At 34.5% G+C, this 13,845-nt stretch overlaps 1 protein-coding gene across 1 annotated transcript in view; it reads right to left on the bottom strand.

Moving 5' to 3' along the window:
• Positions 1-13,845, bottom strand: part of LOC118738323 (neuroendocrine convertase 2) — a 53,877-nt gene that overhangs the window by 11,410 nt on the left and 28,622 nt on the right. Inside the window, exons 4-5 of the mRNA XM_036469248.1 lie at positions 7,492-7,667; positions 5,535-5,848 (exon numbers count right to left, since the gene is read on the bottom strand). Of these exons, the coding sequence (XP_036325141.1) occupies positions 5,535-5,848; positions 7,492-7,667 (490 nt within the window). The remainder of the gene's footprint in view (positions 1-5,534; positions 5,849-7,491; positions 7,668-13,845) is intronic.

The following is a 13,845-nucleotide window of genomic DNA, read 5'->3' as shown; positions in this document are numbered from 1 at the left end:
AAAACGACAAAACAAACTATTTTGCCTTTTTTTATTGTATTTTTGTCTATATATGAATTAGTAAACCAGGGTTGCTCATTACTAAAATTTGGAGTTTAATAATTATATATGTTACGAGCATGATTTAACTTTTTATTTCAGGAGCTGGTTTAAAAACTATTTTTATTGATCGCAGGCAACTAATTCAAATACTTATATCTTACGAGAAAAACGGCATTGATGAAAAATTTATATATTTAAAAAATGAATTAAAAAATCGGAAAATTTGTAAAGAAGTAACCGAAAGTGAAATAAATAAAATATTGACCCGCTTGGAGTCGGAATTTAAAATTCGATGGAATAAGTCGCAGCGAAAAATAGATAGATTTTATCAAGAATACAAAATCTGGCTAGATAGTTCAATTGGATTTGTAAAAACCTCGAATCGTAAATGTGGTCGACCAGAGACATCTTTCGAAGAAAGCTCTGAGCGGGCAAAGCGAATGAAAACTAAAGATTTGAGAGATTCTACTGCAGTTAATATATTGACTTATGCTACTGAAATAAACCTAAGGGATTCTGGTACGGTGGAGGAATCAACATTTTTAAAGGAAGTCTCTTCTGGCACCCCTTCTGAAGAAAATACATTTTTAAAAACTTGCAAATCACCAGTCGCTACTGGGAGTACTCGGTTGTCAGGGGAGGATGCGTTGGCAGTTCTTATAAACAAGCATTTCATGGCATTCCAGCTTCTGACTCCGCTGTTTTCATAACGAGTATCATACCAATTCGCATTGTGTCGGGCGAAAAAGTTATTTGGCAAAACCCTGCTCCGTCTTCAACGCGCTATTTGAAAACCGAATTTATTAAGGAATCAACAGACGTTTCTATAAAGGAGAAAGACAAAGTTAGCAAAGAAATTTAGAACATAGAAAAATCTGAGATGATATATAATGGAAAACCTATTGAAGTAGAGCACACTTTAATTTTTACGATGATTGACGGAAAGCTTTGTAATGCGATTACGCATACAACATCAACTCAAAAGAGATATTTGTGTGCAACATCTAAGGAGTTCAACGATGTTGAAGAAATTATCACCCGCGAAATACAAACCGGTCATTTCAACTTCGGTTTGTCGATATTGCATGGTTGGATTCGGCTCTTCGAATGTCTTTTGCATTTGTCTTATAAACTTCCAATACAAAAATGGCAAGTCCGTAATGAATTGAAAAAAAACGATTGTAGCTGAATATAAAAAGCGGATACAGGACGAATTTAAAACTCGTTGCGGACTAATTGTTGACGTGCCTAAGCCAGGGATCAGGAAATTCAAATGACGGTAATACCGCGAGACGATTTTTCAGTGAGTCAGAAGTATGATCTGAAATCACCAAATCAGATGTACATTTGATTGAAAGAATGCATAATATATTGACAACAGTGGCAAGTGGTCACGAAATTAACGTCGAAAAGTTTAGCGTGTATTCGCATAATACTGCTAGGTACTTTGTCGCCAAATATCCTTGGTATAACATGCCTCCAACACTGCGTAAATATTTTATTCATGGACCTGAAATAGTTTCGACTGCTTTGTTACCAATTGGGCAGCTTTTAGAAGAAGCGCCGGAAGCTAGCCATAACGAATTTAAAAGGTATTAAGAACACCATGCAAGGCAATGTAGTCGTGTGAGCACTAATATTGATATATATAATTCATTCATGCTAAGATCCCATCCTCTAATCAGTTCAAAGAGAAAGATTCCAAAGAAAATTTATAAAATGTTACCAACAGAGGTACTAGAGTTATTAAAATTCCCTGTTGTTTATAATAAGGATGAGAAAGATAATGGTATTGATAACGATGACAGCGATCAAAGTGAAATTATTCCAGATGATGAGGGCGAGGATGATATGTAAATCTTTTTATGTTTTATTTAAATTATATTTCTTTCAACTTGTTAAAAAAAAACTATTCAAATACCAAAAAATAACAAACAAATTTTTGGCTATACCTGTTATCTTTTATTTTCTTAAAATAGCAATGTGAGTAATAGATGCCGCTTTGATTGTGTGACTGGTTAAAGTAAATTTGATTAGGTTTGATAACTTCGGTTATATGCATGACACTTTTATGAAATTTTCAAGAATCAGTGTACAAAATTTTAGCTCTCTAGTTTTAGCCGTTAAATTGATGCCAACTTTTAGGTTATTCTGTCCCACTGTGCAGCGGTCGCCTCTGGGCAGGCAATGTCAAACCTCTGAGTGTATTTCTGCCATGAAAACGTTTCTTAAAATATCCATTAGCCGTTCGGAGGCGGCGAAATACAAATACTCGTATCGAAACCCAATACTCTCTAAAAGTGATTCCCCAATTTGAGGTAACCGCATACCTTTTCGTTTACAGAATGCATTATTTTACCAAGTGCATGTTAATGGAGGTAATCGAATAAATGTAAAATTTCTTGCCTTTGCATTACATGTAATGCAATGGATAAGCGAAAATTTTCTTGAGACGACTTGTATTGCGTTACTCTATTGATACAAAAATCAGTGCTTCCCAAAAAATGAAAAGTTTTGCTGGGATTCGTTTATAAATAAACACCCTGCAGTGAAACCCCAAACTAGTCAGGAAAAATACTAGTTTACAACTAGAATTTCCTGACTGAAACCAAACTAGTTCGAAAATGCCCAGACTTGTACCAAGTACAAAACGATTTATTCATGCCCTGTTTTATTTGACTTCGATAGTTTAATAGAATAAAGTACACACAATATTATAACTTTTGTTTGGGTGTACTGTATTACGATTAAAGCGTACGTATTCAATTATACCAGACTTGTGAAATAATGGTTAATCTTCATAACGATTATTAATTAACCGTTTAATGACTAAATACCGATATTACTAACTCTTTAAGGATCACCAATTAATTACTTAAAAAATGTTAATTAATTCATTAATTTTAATTACATCATTATTTTGTTATTTTTGATCATTTTCAATTATTTTTATTATTATATTATTATAATTATTTGATTAATTTCTATTATTAATCACCAAGGCAAATTATAGACAAATATTAAGAATATTTGATAACTGCTTGAATTATTTATGTATTGTATTCTTATCGAAATCTCAAATTTTAAAAATTAATTATTACTTTTATAAAATTTTAAAAAGAAAAGACTGAAATGTGCAAAGTTAATGAATTTAATTTATTTTAATGAACAATTTTATTTTATTTTATTTCACTCAAAAATGAACTAAAGTACTCAAGTTATTTTTAACTAAAATGTTTTCTTTTGCATATTCAATATCATTAAAAAAGATAAAACCTTAAACCTTTCACTTTTAATAGCACTTTATGAAAAACGCATTTAAATTTATGTTCGAAAGTTTGAGATATTTATGTATTTATTTTTACTTTTAAATAATACTCAAAAAATTAACACTAATTAATGGCATATCTAAGGTTGCTAAAAAGAAAGTGTAATATATTAAAGTCTACTTAATCAAAAGTTTTTCATTGTAAATTCATGAATTCATTTTATTTTTTGACTCCCAAAGTAGTAGTTTTGGTCCATAATTGGTCTAGAAATTTTTCTGTCTATTTTAAACTAGTATGAGACTGGTATATTTTTGACCGAAATCTGACAATTGACATCTCGTAGGACATCCCCATGTTAAAAATACCAGTTAATTGCATGGAAAAAAGATAGTTGGCTGACTAGTTGGGCATGAGGTTCATACTAGTTGTGAGGTAGTTTACAACTAGTACATTTGACTACGGGCATGTGCACAACACATACACAAAAACGGCACTCACGTACACAATACGTACACAAAAACCGTACTACACTATCTCGCTTTGATTTCGGAAATTGGATAAGTAACATGCTGTGTTGCAGACGAGTCAAGACGCAATTAAGAGCTCATTTTTTATGCATTGGAACCATACTTATCGACGGCGTAAAATTTGCTTTTATCATTTAGAACTTTACATGAAATTGTTTCGCCATGTTTTCCTAGACATATGTATATACACTGAGGGGAAAAAATATTAAAATCAAATAGAAACGTAATTGATCTTACTATAAACGTCAACGAAAGTACTGTATATTGGTAAATATTCAATTCAATTACGCGCATATTAAAATGACCGCGTTCGTACTGAAAAAGCATCCGTGAAGTGAATAATCAAGACAAAAACTTAAAAAAAAAATTTAATTTACATGCTGCCTGCAGTGGAATTCGAACCCGTCCATCTCCGATATCAACAGCTTGTGGCAAGCATATTTGCGCACTCAGCTACACCCAGCTATATAAATCTGTTTTCAAATGTTGAATATCCATCGACACCACAGCACGCGATTTGTACGGATAAACATGTGTGTACTATGTATGCATGTGTGTGTTGTCACCGCTCTGAGAGCGGCGCTCTGCATGCTTGGCGTGCGTATATACACGTACATACATATACTCAGATGTGAACAGTCAAATACGTGCGTAATAAATTTTGTATGAAAATATTATTTTTAAATGCGAACATTTTTAAACGATAATCAAATATAAAGTATTCATTTTTACCATGCATTATTTCTCTCAGTGTAGTATTTATATCTATAGTATATTTGCATAAATTGTAGTTGCAAAGAGTTTTTGAAAACCAATAATAATAATAATTTGTGCTAAGAGTTTGGCCGAGTTCATCGACCAATTTGTGAAATGGATTTTACGAGTTATTCGCGGCATTTGATGACAGTACGAAACTCATTGCTAGGTTAGTTATGTATTGAGCCGGTTGATCCATACAGATGCCCACTTTCAGCCGCAGCTACTGGCGAACAATCTTCACTGACTTCAGTGAGCTCTTAAACCGAATAAGTTGGTGTCGCCCCAACGAAGCTGCCTTCTCTTTCTTTCGTGGTAAAAGGCTCCACTTGAATTGGTTACCGCATCTCGTACATTGATTTACCGTTTCGGATCGAGTATAGCGGTACAACTATAACTGCCTAGGAGAACGACTATATCCCATTGCTTAGTAATTTACCTGTTTAAAAATTACCCTTCTCAAGTGTATTTTATTGTTGGAAAGTGAATCAAAATATAACCACATAAACAGAATAACCGATAACCATACGGGTGTGAAAAAAAACCAGTTATTCTATCATCTATCGTTAATAATAATAATAGGTTGGCGCTTACACAAAACGTTAGTGTTTCGCCGAGCTTCTCCTTCAATTTGTGGTGTGTGCCTTGATGTTGCCAATGTAGGTCCCAGATTTGCGATGACTCCGAGAGGCGATTGAATTTTTATGAGAAGTTGGTTTTTCATCTAAATATTGTTATTTGCTATAAAACCGGTTTCCAAGCATACATCTTTTTTGTAAAAACGCTGTTTCTACAGCTGTATTCGACACCATATAGCTCACTTATTAGACTACATAAATTGAAAAAATACTTATCTGGAAGTCATAGAATTAACCAACTTCTTTTCTCGGGACATTCTAATGCATTCTTATAAGATTTTACGTTTACACAATTGACTTACTTTGCTTCAAGTGCCAGCGCAAAGACCCCGGCTGCTTCTGGGGCTGCAGCACTTGTTCCTGAATGTGTAGTTGTACATTTCCCATACAAATCAGTCGTGGCCACACCAGTGTTAGGATCTTTGGCACCGTTGCTAAATGTGCTGGCCAGCGTTGAACTACAGCTCTCATCGTAGTGTGCATTTTGTCCATCGTTAATGGCGCTGTTAATGGAAATCGTCCACATGGAGGCTGCATAGCCATCGCAATTGCAGTCGTCCTCCTCCCCACCATCTCCTGATGCCCATACGTAGATATTGCCTAAACCATTGCGACCCTGCGGGAGAACAAATGATATTATGTCGATGGTAATGAAGTTAGCTGGATGTCATATGAATGTACTAGTCAACTTTCAACCATCTACATAAATATGTACGTCTATATGTACGTACATTACTAGACACATTAAACCATATACGTACATATATAAATCGATTATAGGGTGTATCAAAAATTTCCGCAATAATTGGTTTCTGCCTTAACCACATATCTAAATTTTTTGGGAAAACTAGTATTACTGCTTATAAAACTAGTTTAAGCGTCAAGCTATTTGAAAATAAAACAAAGACTTAGTGTGTGTGCTCACAGAAAAATTAAGTGAAAAATGCGTTTATTGTATTCTAGGCGAAGAATAACTCTATCGCAGATACGAGGTTAACGCAGAAACGGAATGAATTTAGTGTAATTTCTATTTCAAAAATAATGAAACCTTGGCTGCATGATTTTCATCTTTATGACTTCGTTAATCGCTATTCGCATTCACAAGGTGTCATTAGTGTTGCCGATTTAGGGGTAGAGACGTCTGATGAGCATTCTTTTTAAAAATGAGGCTGGTCAAGCAATTACTGTTACTGGTTCTCGGTGCAAAAAAGTGTGTATTGCCAGCAAAGCCGAGGAGGCCATTTTACCGAAGTGCTACTCCATGCATAACCCTATCCTCTGTACTTTATGTTTCAATAACAAAAATAAAATAAAAAAAAAGCTTTACTTTCTCTATATTTCGAACTTTGCGTAAATATTCGCTAGCGACTTCGAAGCGTATCTACCAGGGTTAGAACTTCGACAAAGCTAAGTCGGACTAAATGAAGTGAAAAAGCGTAGCAGAAAATGAAAATCCGTAGTAGATATCTTTTATGTATATTGGCTCGTCATAATTTGCATTTTTTTTACCTAAAAAAAAATAAAATAATGTATAACAATAGCCTTTAATCGTGTCATATACTACTTGTCATCTATAAAATGATAGCAACGTAAAAAGTTTCCATATTTATTATATGTATATATCCTAAGCTCCTGTTTTTTTGGTGAACGTTAGTTAAATTTTTTTTTAATAGGCCTCCTAAAGGGGTTAAAACAAATTATTGCTCGGATAATTTCAGGGAGTTATTGAACAAATGAAGCAACAAAAATTAAAAACAACATGTGTTTGAAGACAAAGATAAACATACCTTCTAAGTCAATAAAAATCAAAAACTTAGTAGGCCAAGGCGGGATAGAACAAAACTGAGAATGCGTTCTATCAACATTTAAATACTATTTCATGGCCTTATAAAACTCATTTTTAGAAAATTTCACAAGTTAAAAAATTACATACGTAGAATGTAATTGGAAGCCAATAACTCTTTGACCTCTTTTATTTTAAAAAAAAAGTGTAGTTTTTTTTAGTGAAAAGTGTTTTTGAAGGCCACGTAAATTTTAAAAGCTACTTGAAAAAACGGCCCTAAGACAATATTTTGAGTTAAGATACTGCAATAAGTGCTGTTTAGTATTTGGGAAAGAAATCCGAAGTAGATCATGGGTAAAGCGGAGTAGCGTAGTAAAATTCTAATTTTCGTCAAAAACCGTAGCAAATCTAATACGATCGTAGTGAAGTTCTAACGCTGGTATCTACGCCTCCACTGCAGTATGTATTTGGCTTACCTCATTTACGCCTTGTACTATAGCACGCATAGTGGCATTACGTGGTCCATCCACTGTTTTACCATCGTCGGTCGGTCCCCAAGATGCGCTGTAAATGTGTATTTTGTGCGGTTCATGCCCCATCGAGTTGGCCTCGATTAAATCGGTCATGTAAGGTTGGTCCAACATGCGAATGCCTATGGAAGGAATACATGTAAGTAAAAGTTAGTCTAGGGTATATATTTAAACATGTGGGTTTATGTTAATAATGCATGAACGCTTTTGTAAATGTATGCAATAACATACATATGTATGAAGGGTTGTAATGTACTAAAAATACATACATACTAGGTATATACATATGTACTATATATGTACATATATGTATGTTTACCGACATACCGCGCGGTTGTCGGAAAAACATCATAGTCCAAACAAAAATCTAACTTAATTATACCTTTGCAAATAATAATTGTAAGCATCCACATATTATCAACATTAGTTTGCTATATTACTGATCTTGATATATGTACATATGCATAGGTATGTACATACTACAATTACACATATCCCCGGCTTAGAGTGAAAAGTTACTAAATACATTTTTACAAATTTTACACGAGAGGAAAAAAACGTATCTATACTGTAGCGATATTATTATTATTATTTTCACTGTTTTCTAGACTGAAACTTTTTTCCCTATACAAAAATTGGACCACTTTAATGTATATACATATATGTTTCGAATGAAAAAAATCATCATGAAACTAAAAAACGTTTCGAATTTGCATTAACAAAATCGGTTCATAAATAGGGCTTTTACGGGTTCGTTTTTCGCAAATGCATTTTTCATCATGCAGGTAGCTTATAATTTGAATTTGAACGAAACCGGTTCATAACGCCACCTAGAGGTCCTATTTTTGGTAAACGTATTTTCCATCATGCTACCCAGCAAAAAATCGGTAATCGCTTTTAGTGGTAACGTGTTCTGGAAGGCATAGCGTTATAATGCCTTCGAATTTTTTCGCTTCTTTTAGGCATTGCCGGTAATGCAAAGAAGAATGTCCTACAATATTTTATTTATTTCGCTTCTTTATTTCATTTCGGGAAATGCAAAGTACAAATGTCCTATAATATTTCTTTTTTAATTCGTTTCTTTGCTTCATTTCCGGGAATGCAAAGCAGAATGTCCTACAATACTTTATTTGTTTCGAATCTTTGCTTCATTTCAAGGAATGCAAAGTAGAATGTCCTACAATATTTTTATACCCGAGCGCACTTGTGCACAAGGGTATTATAACTTTGTTCACATAACGGTTGTTTGTAACAGGCAAAACGAATCGAGATAGATATAGATAAATGTATACATAAATGATCAGGATGAAAAGAGAAATCGATTAAGCGGTGACTGTCCGTCCGTCCGTCCGTCTGTGCACACGATAACTGGAGTAAAAACTAAGATATCTTAACAAAACTTGGTACATGTACTTCTTTCGGGCGTAGGACGGATGGTATTGAAAATGGGCAAAATCGGACAATAACCACGCCTACCTCCCATATAACGGTAATTTCCACAAATACGAAAACTTGTAAGCACCAATTTTGAATAAATTAGCTTTAATATTTACTGATTTATCGCAGATTTTGTATTTCTCTAAATTACCGTTATATGGGATGTAGGCGTGGTTATTGTCCGATTTTAAAAGTTTTCGGCCATTTAATATGTTTTGCGAAGGCCAACAACTGTGCCAAGTTTGGAAGAAATTGGTGCAGCGGTTACCAAGATATACACATGTAACCATAAGTGGGCGTGGCTACGCCCATTTTCCAAAAATTTATAATATTCTTATTTTTCGTCCGAAAATTATTGTAAATATCACTTTTGAGTGAATTATCTTCAGTAGTTATTAAAATATCGCAGTTTTTGTATTTGTGGAAATTACCGTTATATGGGAGGTAGGCGTGGTTATTGTCCGATTTTGCCCACTTTCAATACCGTCCGTCCTTCGCCCGAAAGAAGTACATGTACCAAGTTTCGTTAAGATATCTTAATTTTTACTCGAGTTATCGTGTGCACAGACGGACGGACAGACAGTCACCGCTTAATCGATTTCTCTTTTCATCCTGATCATTTATGTATACATTTGTCTATATCTATCTCGATTCGTTTTGCCTGTTACAAACAACCGTTATGTGAACAAAGTTATAATACCCTTGTGCACAAGTGCGCTCGGGTATAAACATTTTCATTTCACTGACGAAGGGGGGGATCTATCCCCCCAAAGCCCCCCCTAGCTACGCCACTGTATGTATGTATAAAAGTTGATTTATAAATATTTTAATTAATTTTAATCTTTTAAGACATTTTCTGATTTCAATTTAATATAAATAATTATGTACTTATCTAGGCATTCTACATTAGTTTCTCCGAAAGGCATTCTTTGTTCGCTTCTCTGGATTCTGTTTATCCATGCGTTCTCCCTTCGTTTTAGGGTAATGCTGCGGGTAAGGGCTTACCTCCAATGACATGCCCATGTTAAAATAAGGCCTTCTTGAAGCGAAATGGTAAGCGATTCCCATCGCCTAGCTCGTTTCCACTTTCGTTTCTGTGGTAATCGTGTTTTTTGCTGGGTGGTAGATTACATTTTAAATTTAAAAGAGATCGGTTCAAAAATACGATTTTTATAAATAACTCGACTGCAGCGCCACCTAGCGGGTGTATTTTTCGCATACGTATTTCTCATTATGGAAGTAGCACACGTTTTAAATTTGAACGACTTATAAATAACTCGACCCCACCCCAGCGTTACGTAGCGAGTTTTCTGGTAGGCTATAATAGGACAATATATGCAAGGTATAACCTCTGAAAATTTGACTGAAATCTATGCAGTAGTTTTTGAGTTAACTCGGAACAGCGAAAACGGCCATTATTTTATATATACAGAATACTAGCCGGCCACGGATGCGCGAGGCTTCGACTGATTGTATGTACATTTACGTATTTGGGGAAAGAAATCATATTTCATCATGTATTTCGTTTATTATATACATAAAAAATCTTTTCTAAATCCGTTCAGTAGCGCGGTTAAAATATCTCGTCTTTCCTTTATACCATGTATAGAAGATAGTAATTTTAAATAGGTGGTAACCCTACTCAAAAAACTTAAAGTTTTTGTATGTGCGAAGGCCATCAACTTCCATTTAGTATCTTATTTTTTTATCCAATGAATGGCGAAGAGCTTATAGTTTTTAAACAGGTGGCAACCCTGCTCAGAAAAATAATAATTTATAACACATTAAGAGGCTAAGTCTTCTCGTTTGACAGTGACGATACATAATGCACACGCTTATTATGATTGAATTTAATAATTTTATTAACAGGTGGCAACCCTATTAAAAAAAATATTAGTACTTTTCTAGAGGCCAATCCCTTTCATTTCACACCTCATCTTTTGTAATCCAACGAACGGTGCAGATGTTATAGTTTGTTAGACAGGTGGCCACCCTATTAAAAGAAAGTAAAACAAGTAAGAAAGTCTAAGTTCGGGCGGAACCGAACACTAAATACCCGGCGCACGTATTAAATATATGTTTTTCACCTTACCGAAAGCTACCGCTACATGGTAAGCCGGGGCGTATCAATTTTGAGTAAATTAGAGTCCTTAGATTTCGAAATTTTGAAGTTTCAAGCAGTTCTGAAATTTACCGTTATATGAAAAGCGGCCTCAATTTTAGTCCGCTTTCAATAATTTTCAACGTTTTGCTTTAATGTGGCAAGCACAATAACCATACCGAGTTTGGTACAAATTGGTATAACCCCTGCAGGGAGTGACGTTAGCTTATACATAACTTTAGTCTGTTTACGCTAACACTAGTGCTAACTATTAACTGTGTATTTTGTTCGAAAAAAGCTAACTATTTTTGTGGGGCGATGGCCGCAAAAAAGTCAGACCTGGATATCTCTGCATTACATGTCAACTAACTTGTAACTAACTACTTTTGGACATAAAATATCAATGAGAAAAACAAAATATTTTTTTGTTTTTTTACTTTTTTATTTACTTATTTATTTAATTTATTTTATTACATTTCATATTTGTTTACATATTCTGCTCTGGGTGGCCCCATATTCGAACACCGTCAGACATAACTTCAAAATGATAGTATAAAATTTCGATCTTCCTTTTATTTGTCCTGAATATGAAAAAGAAGCTGCGAAGTTCAGAAAAAAAGTGTATTGAAAGTAATTTTTGTATGGGGATATTTAATAGAAACTTGTAAAGAAAACCAACTCCCGATTGCGTCTGCATGACTCCTGCACGACTTTACAATTCACTTTAAGTTGGTTTTGTCATAGCTAATTAAAATTGAGGTATTAATCGAAATCTCGCCAAAAAGCTAACTATAAGTTGGTTAGTTTTAACAATTGATAATTTTTCACTGCAGGGACGGTTACCGAGATACATATATGTGATCATAAGTGGGCGGTGCCACGCCCATTTCGAAAAATTTTATCATAAACGTATCTCCTGGTAAAGAATTGTTGCAACCATCAATTTTGAATAAATTAGCTTTAACAGTTACTGATTTATCGAAGATTTTGTATTTCTCTAAATTACCGTTATATGGGTTGTAGGCGTGGTTATTGTCCGATTTTAAAAATTATCGGCCATTTAGTATGTTGTGCGAAGGCCAAAAACTGTGCCAAGTTTGGAAGAAATTGGTGCAGCGGTTACCAAGATATACACATGTAACCATAAGTGGGCGTGGCTACGCCCATTTTCCGAAAATTTATAATGTTCTTATTTTTCGTCTAAAACTTATTGTAAATATCAATTTTGAGTGAATAATCTCCAGTAGTTACTAAAATATCGCAGTTTTCTTATTTCTGTAAATTACCGTTATATGGGATGTAGGCGTGGTTATCGTCCGATTTTAAAAATTGTCGGCCATTTAGTATGTTTTGCGAAGGCCAACAACTGTGCCAAGTTTGGAAGAAATTGGTGCAGCAAAAATTTATAATATTCTTATTTTTCGTCTGAAAATTATTGTAAATATCAATTTTGAGTGAATTATCTTCAGTAGTTACTAAAATATCGCAGTTTTCGTATTTCTGGAAATTACCGTTATATGGGAAGTGGGCGTGGTTACAGTCCGATTTCGCCAATTTTCAATACCAACCTACCTTGGATTATCAAAAACCTACATACCAAATTTTGTTGAGATATCTCAATTTTTGCTCGAGTTATCGTGTACACGGACAGACAGACATGGCTTAATCGATTTCTCTTTTCATTCTGAGCATTTATGTATACATTTGTCTATATCTATCTCGATTCGTTTTGGCTGTTACAAACAACCGTTATGTGAACAAAATTAATATACTCTTTTGCACAAGTGCGCTCGGGTATAAAAAGATCCATCTCCTGTCGATACAGAGTATGTTATAGAAAATGTCGTCAAAATCCGTTCAGTAGTTTTCGAGATTACTGCGTACAAAGAATCTCGACTTTCCTTTATACTATATACTAGCAGACCCGGCGAACTTCGTCTCGCCCAAAATTTTTATATATTTTATTGAATCTTTTTGGTCCAACATTTTCACCAACAATTCACGTTTACGATTTTCATTGGCACATTTGTCTCCTAAGATTAAGGTTTGGTGGTCATTTGCCGCTTTAAATAACCTAAGGAAAGTGTTATATCCGTTCTCCAGTTGTGCGGCATTTCATAGCACGGTTATTCGCAAAGCGATATAAATTTTTAACAATTGCAACGCAGGAGCGTTCGATATACCCAATGGTGCATAAGGTCGATTTAATCTGACCTTCACGGCCCCTTTTCTCACTTGGCTATTTTCAGTAATAGCTCGACTTCAGCACCACTTGGCAGCACGTTTTTGCAATAGTATATACATATTTAAAACATTCGCCAAATCGGATCATAAATAAGATTTTTAGTAATAACTCAACTACAGCGCCAACTGTCGGATTAAATTGTGAAACTAAACCATCCAGAGACCCACTCAAACACACAAAAAGTTTCGTTAAAATCCGTACAACCATTTAGGAGGATTTCACTAACAAACACACATACAGATAAATTAAAAAATACATTCAAAGATAGCTAAAGGTCGGTACGTTTGTAGGCCTCACACCCCTTTTCAAATAGCCCAAATTTTCTCCATGAGTATGGGCTTGATTTCAACTATATACATATCTCCATACGAAGTTCCAGTACTGTACCATGAATACTTTCAGAGATATGCAGTATAAAAATTCGATTTATATGGGAGGTGCCACGCCCCCCTTTCCAAGAGCTGCCCTCTTTCTTCATGAGTATGCGATTGATTTCGTATATCTCCATACCAAGTTC

The sequence above is a fragment of the Rhagoletis pomonella genome, unplaced genomic scaffold (genome assembly GCF_013731165.1).
Source record: "Rhagoletis pomonella isolate Grant_MI unplaced genomic scaffold, Rhpom_1.0 Rhpom_scaffold_00004, whole genome shotgun sequence".
Taxonomy (NCBI): Eukaryota; Metazoa; Arthropoda; class Insecta; order Diptera; family Tephritidae; genus Rhagoletis; species Rhagoletis pomonella.
Note: the sequence above shows the minus strand (reverse complement) of the source record. Positions and strands in the feature narration are given on the sequence as shown.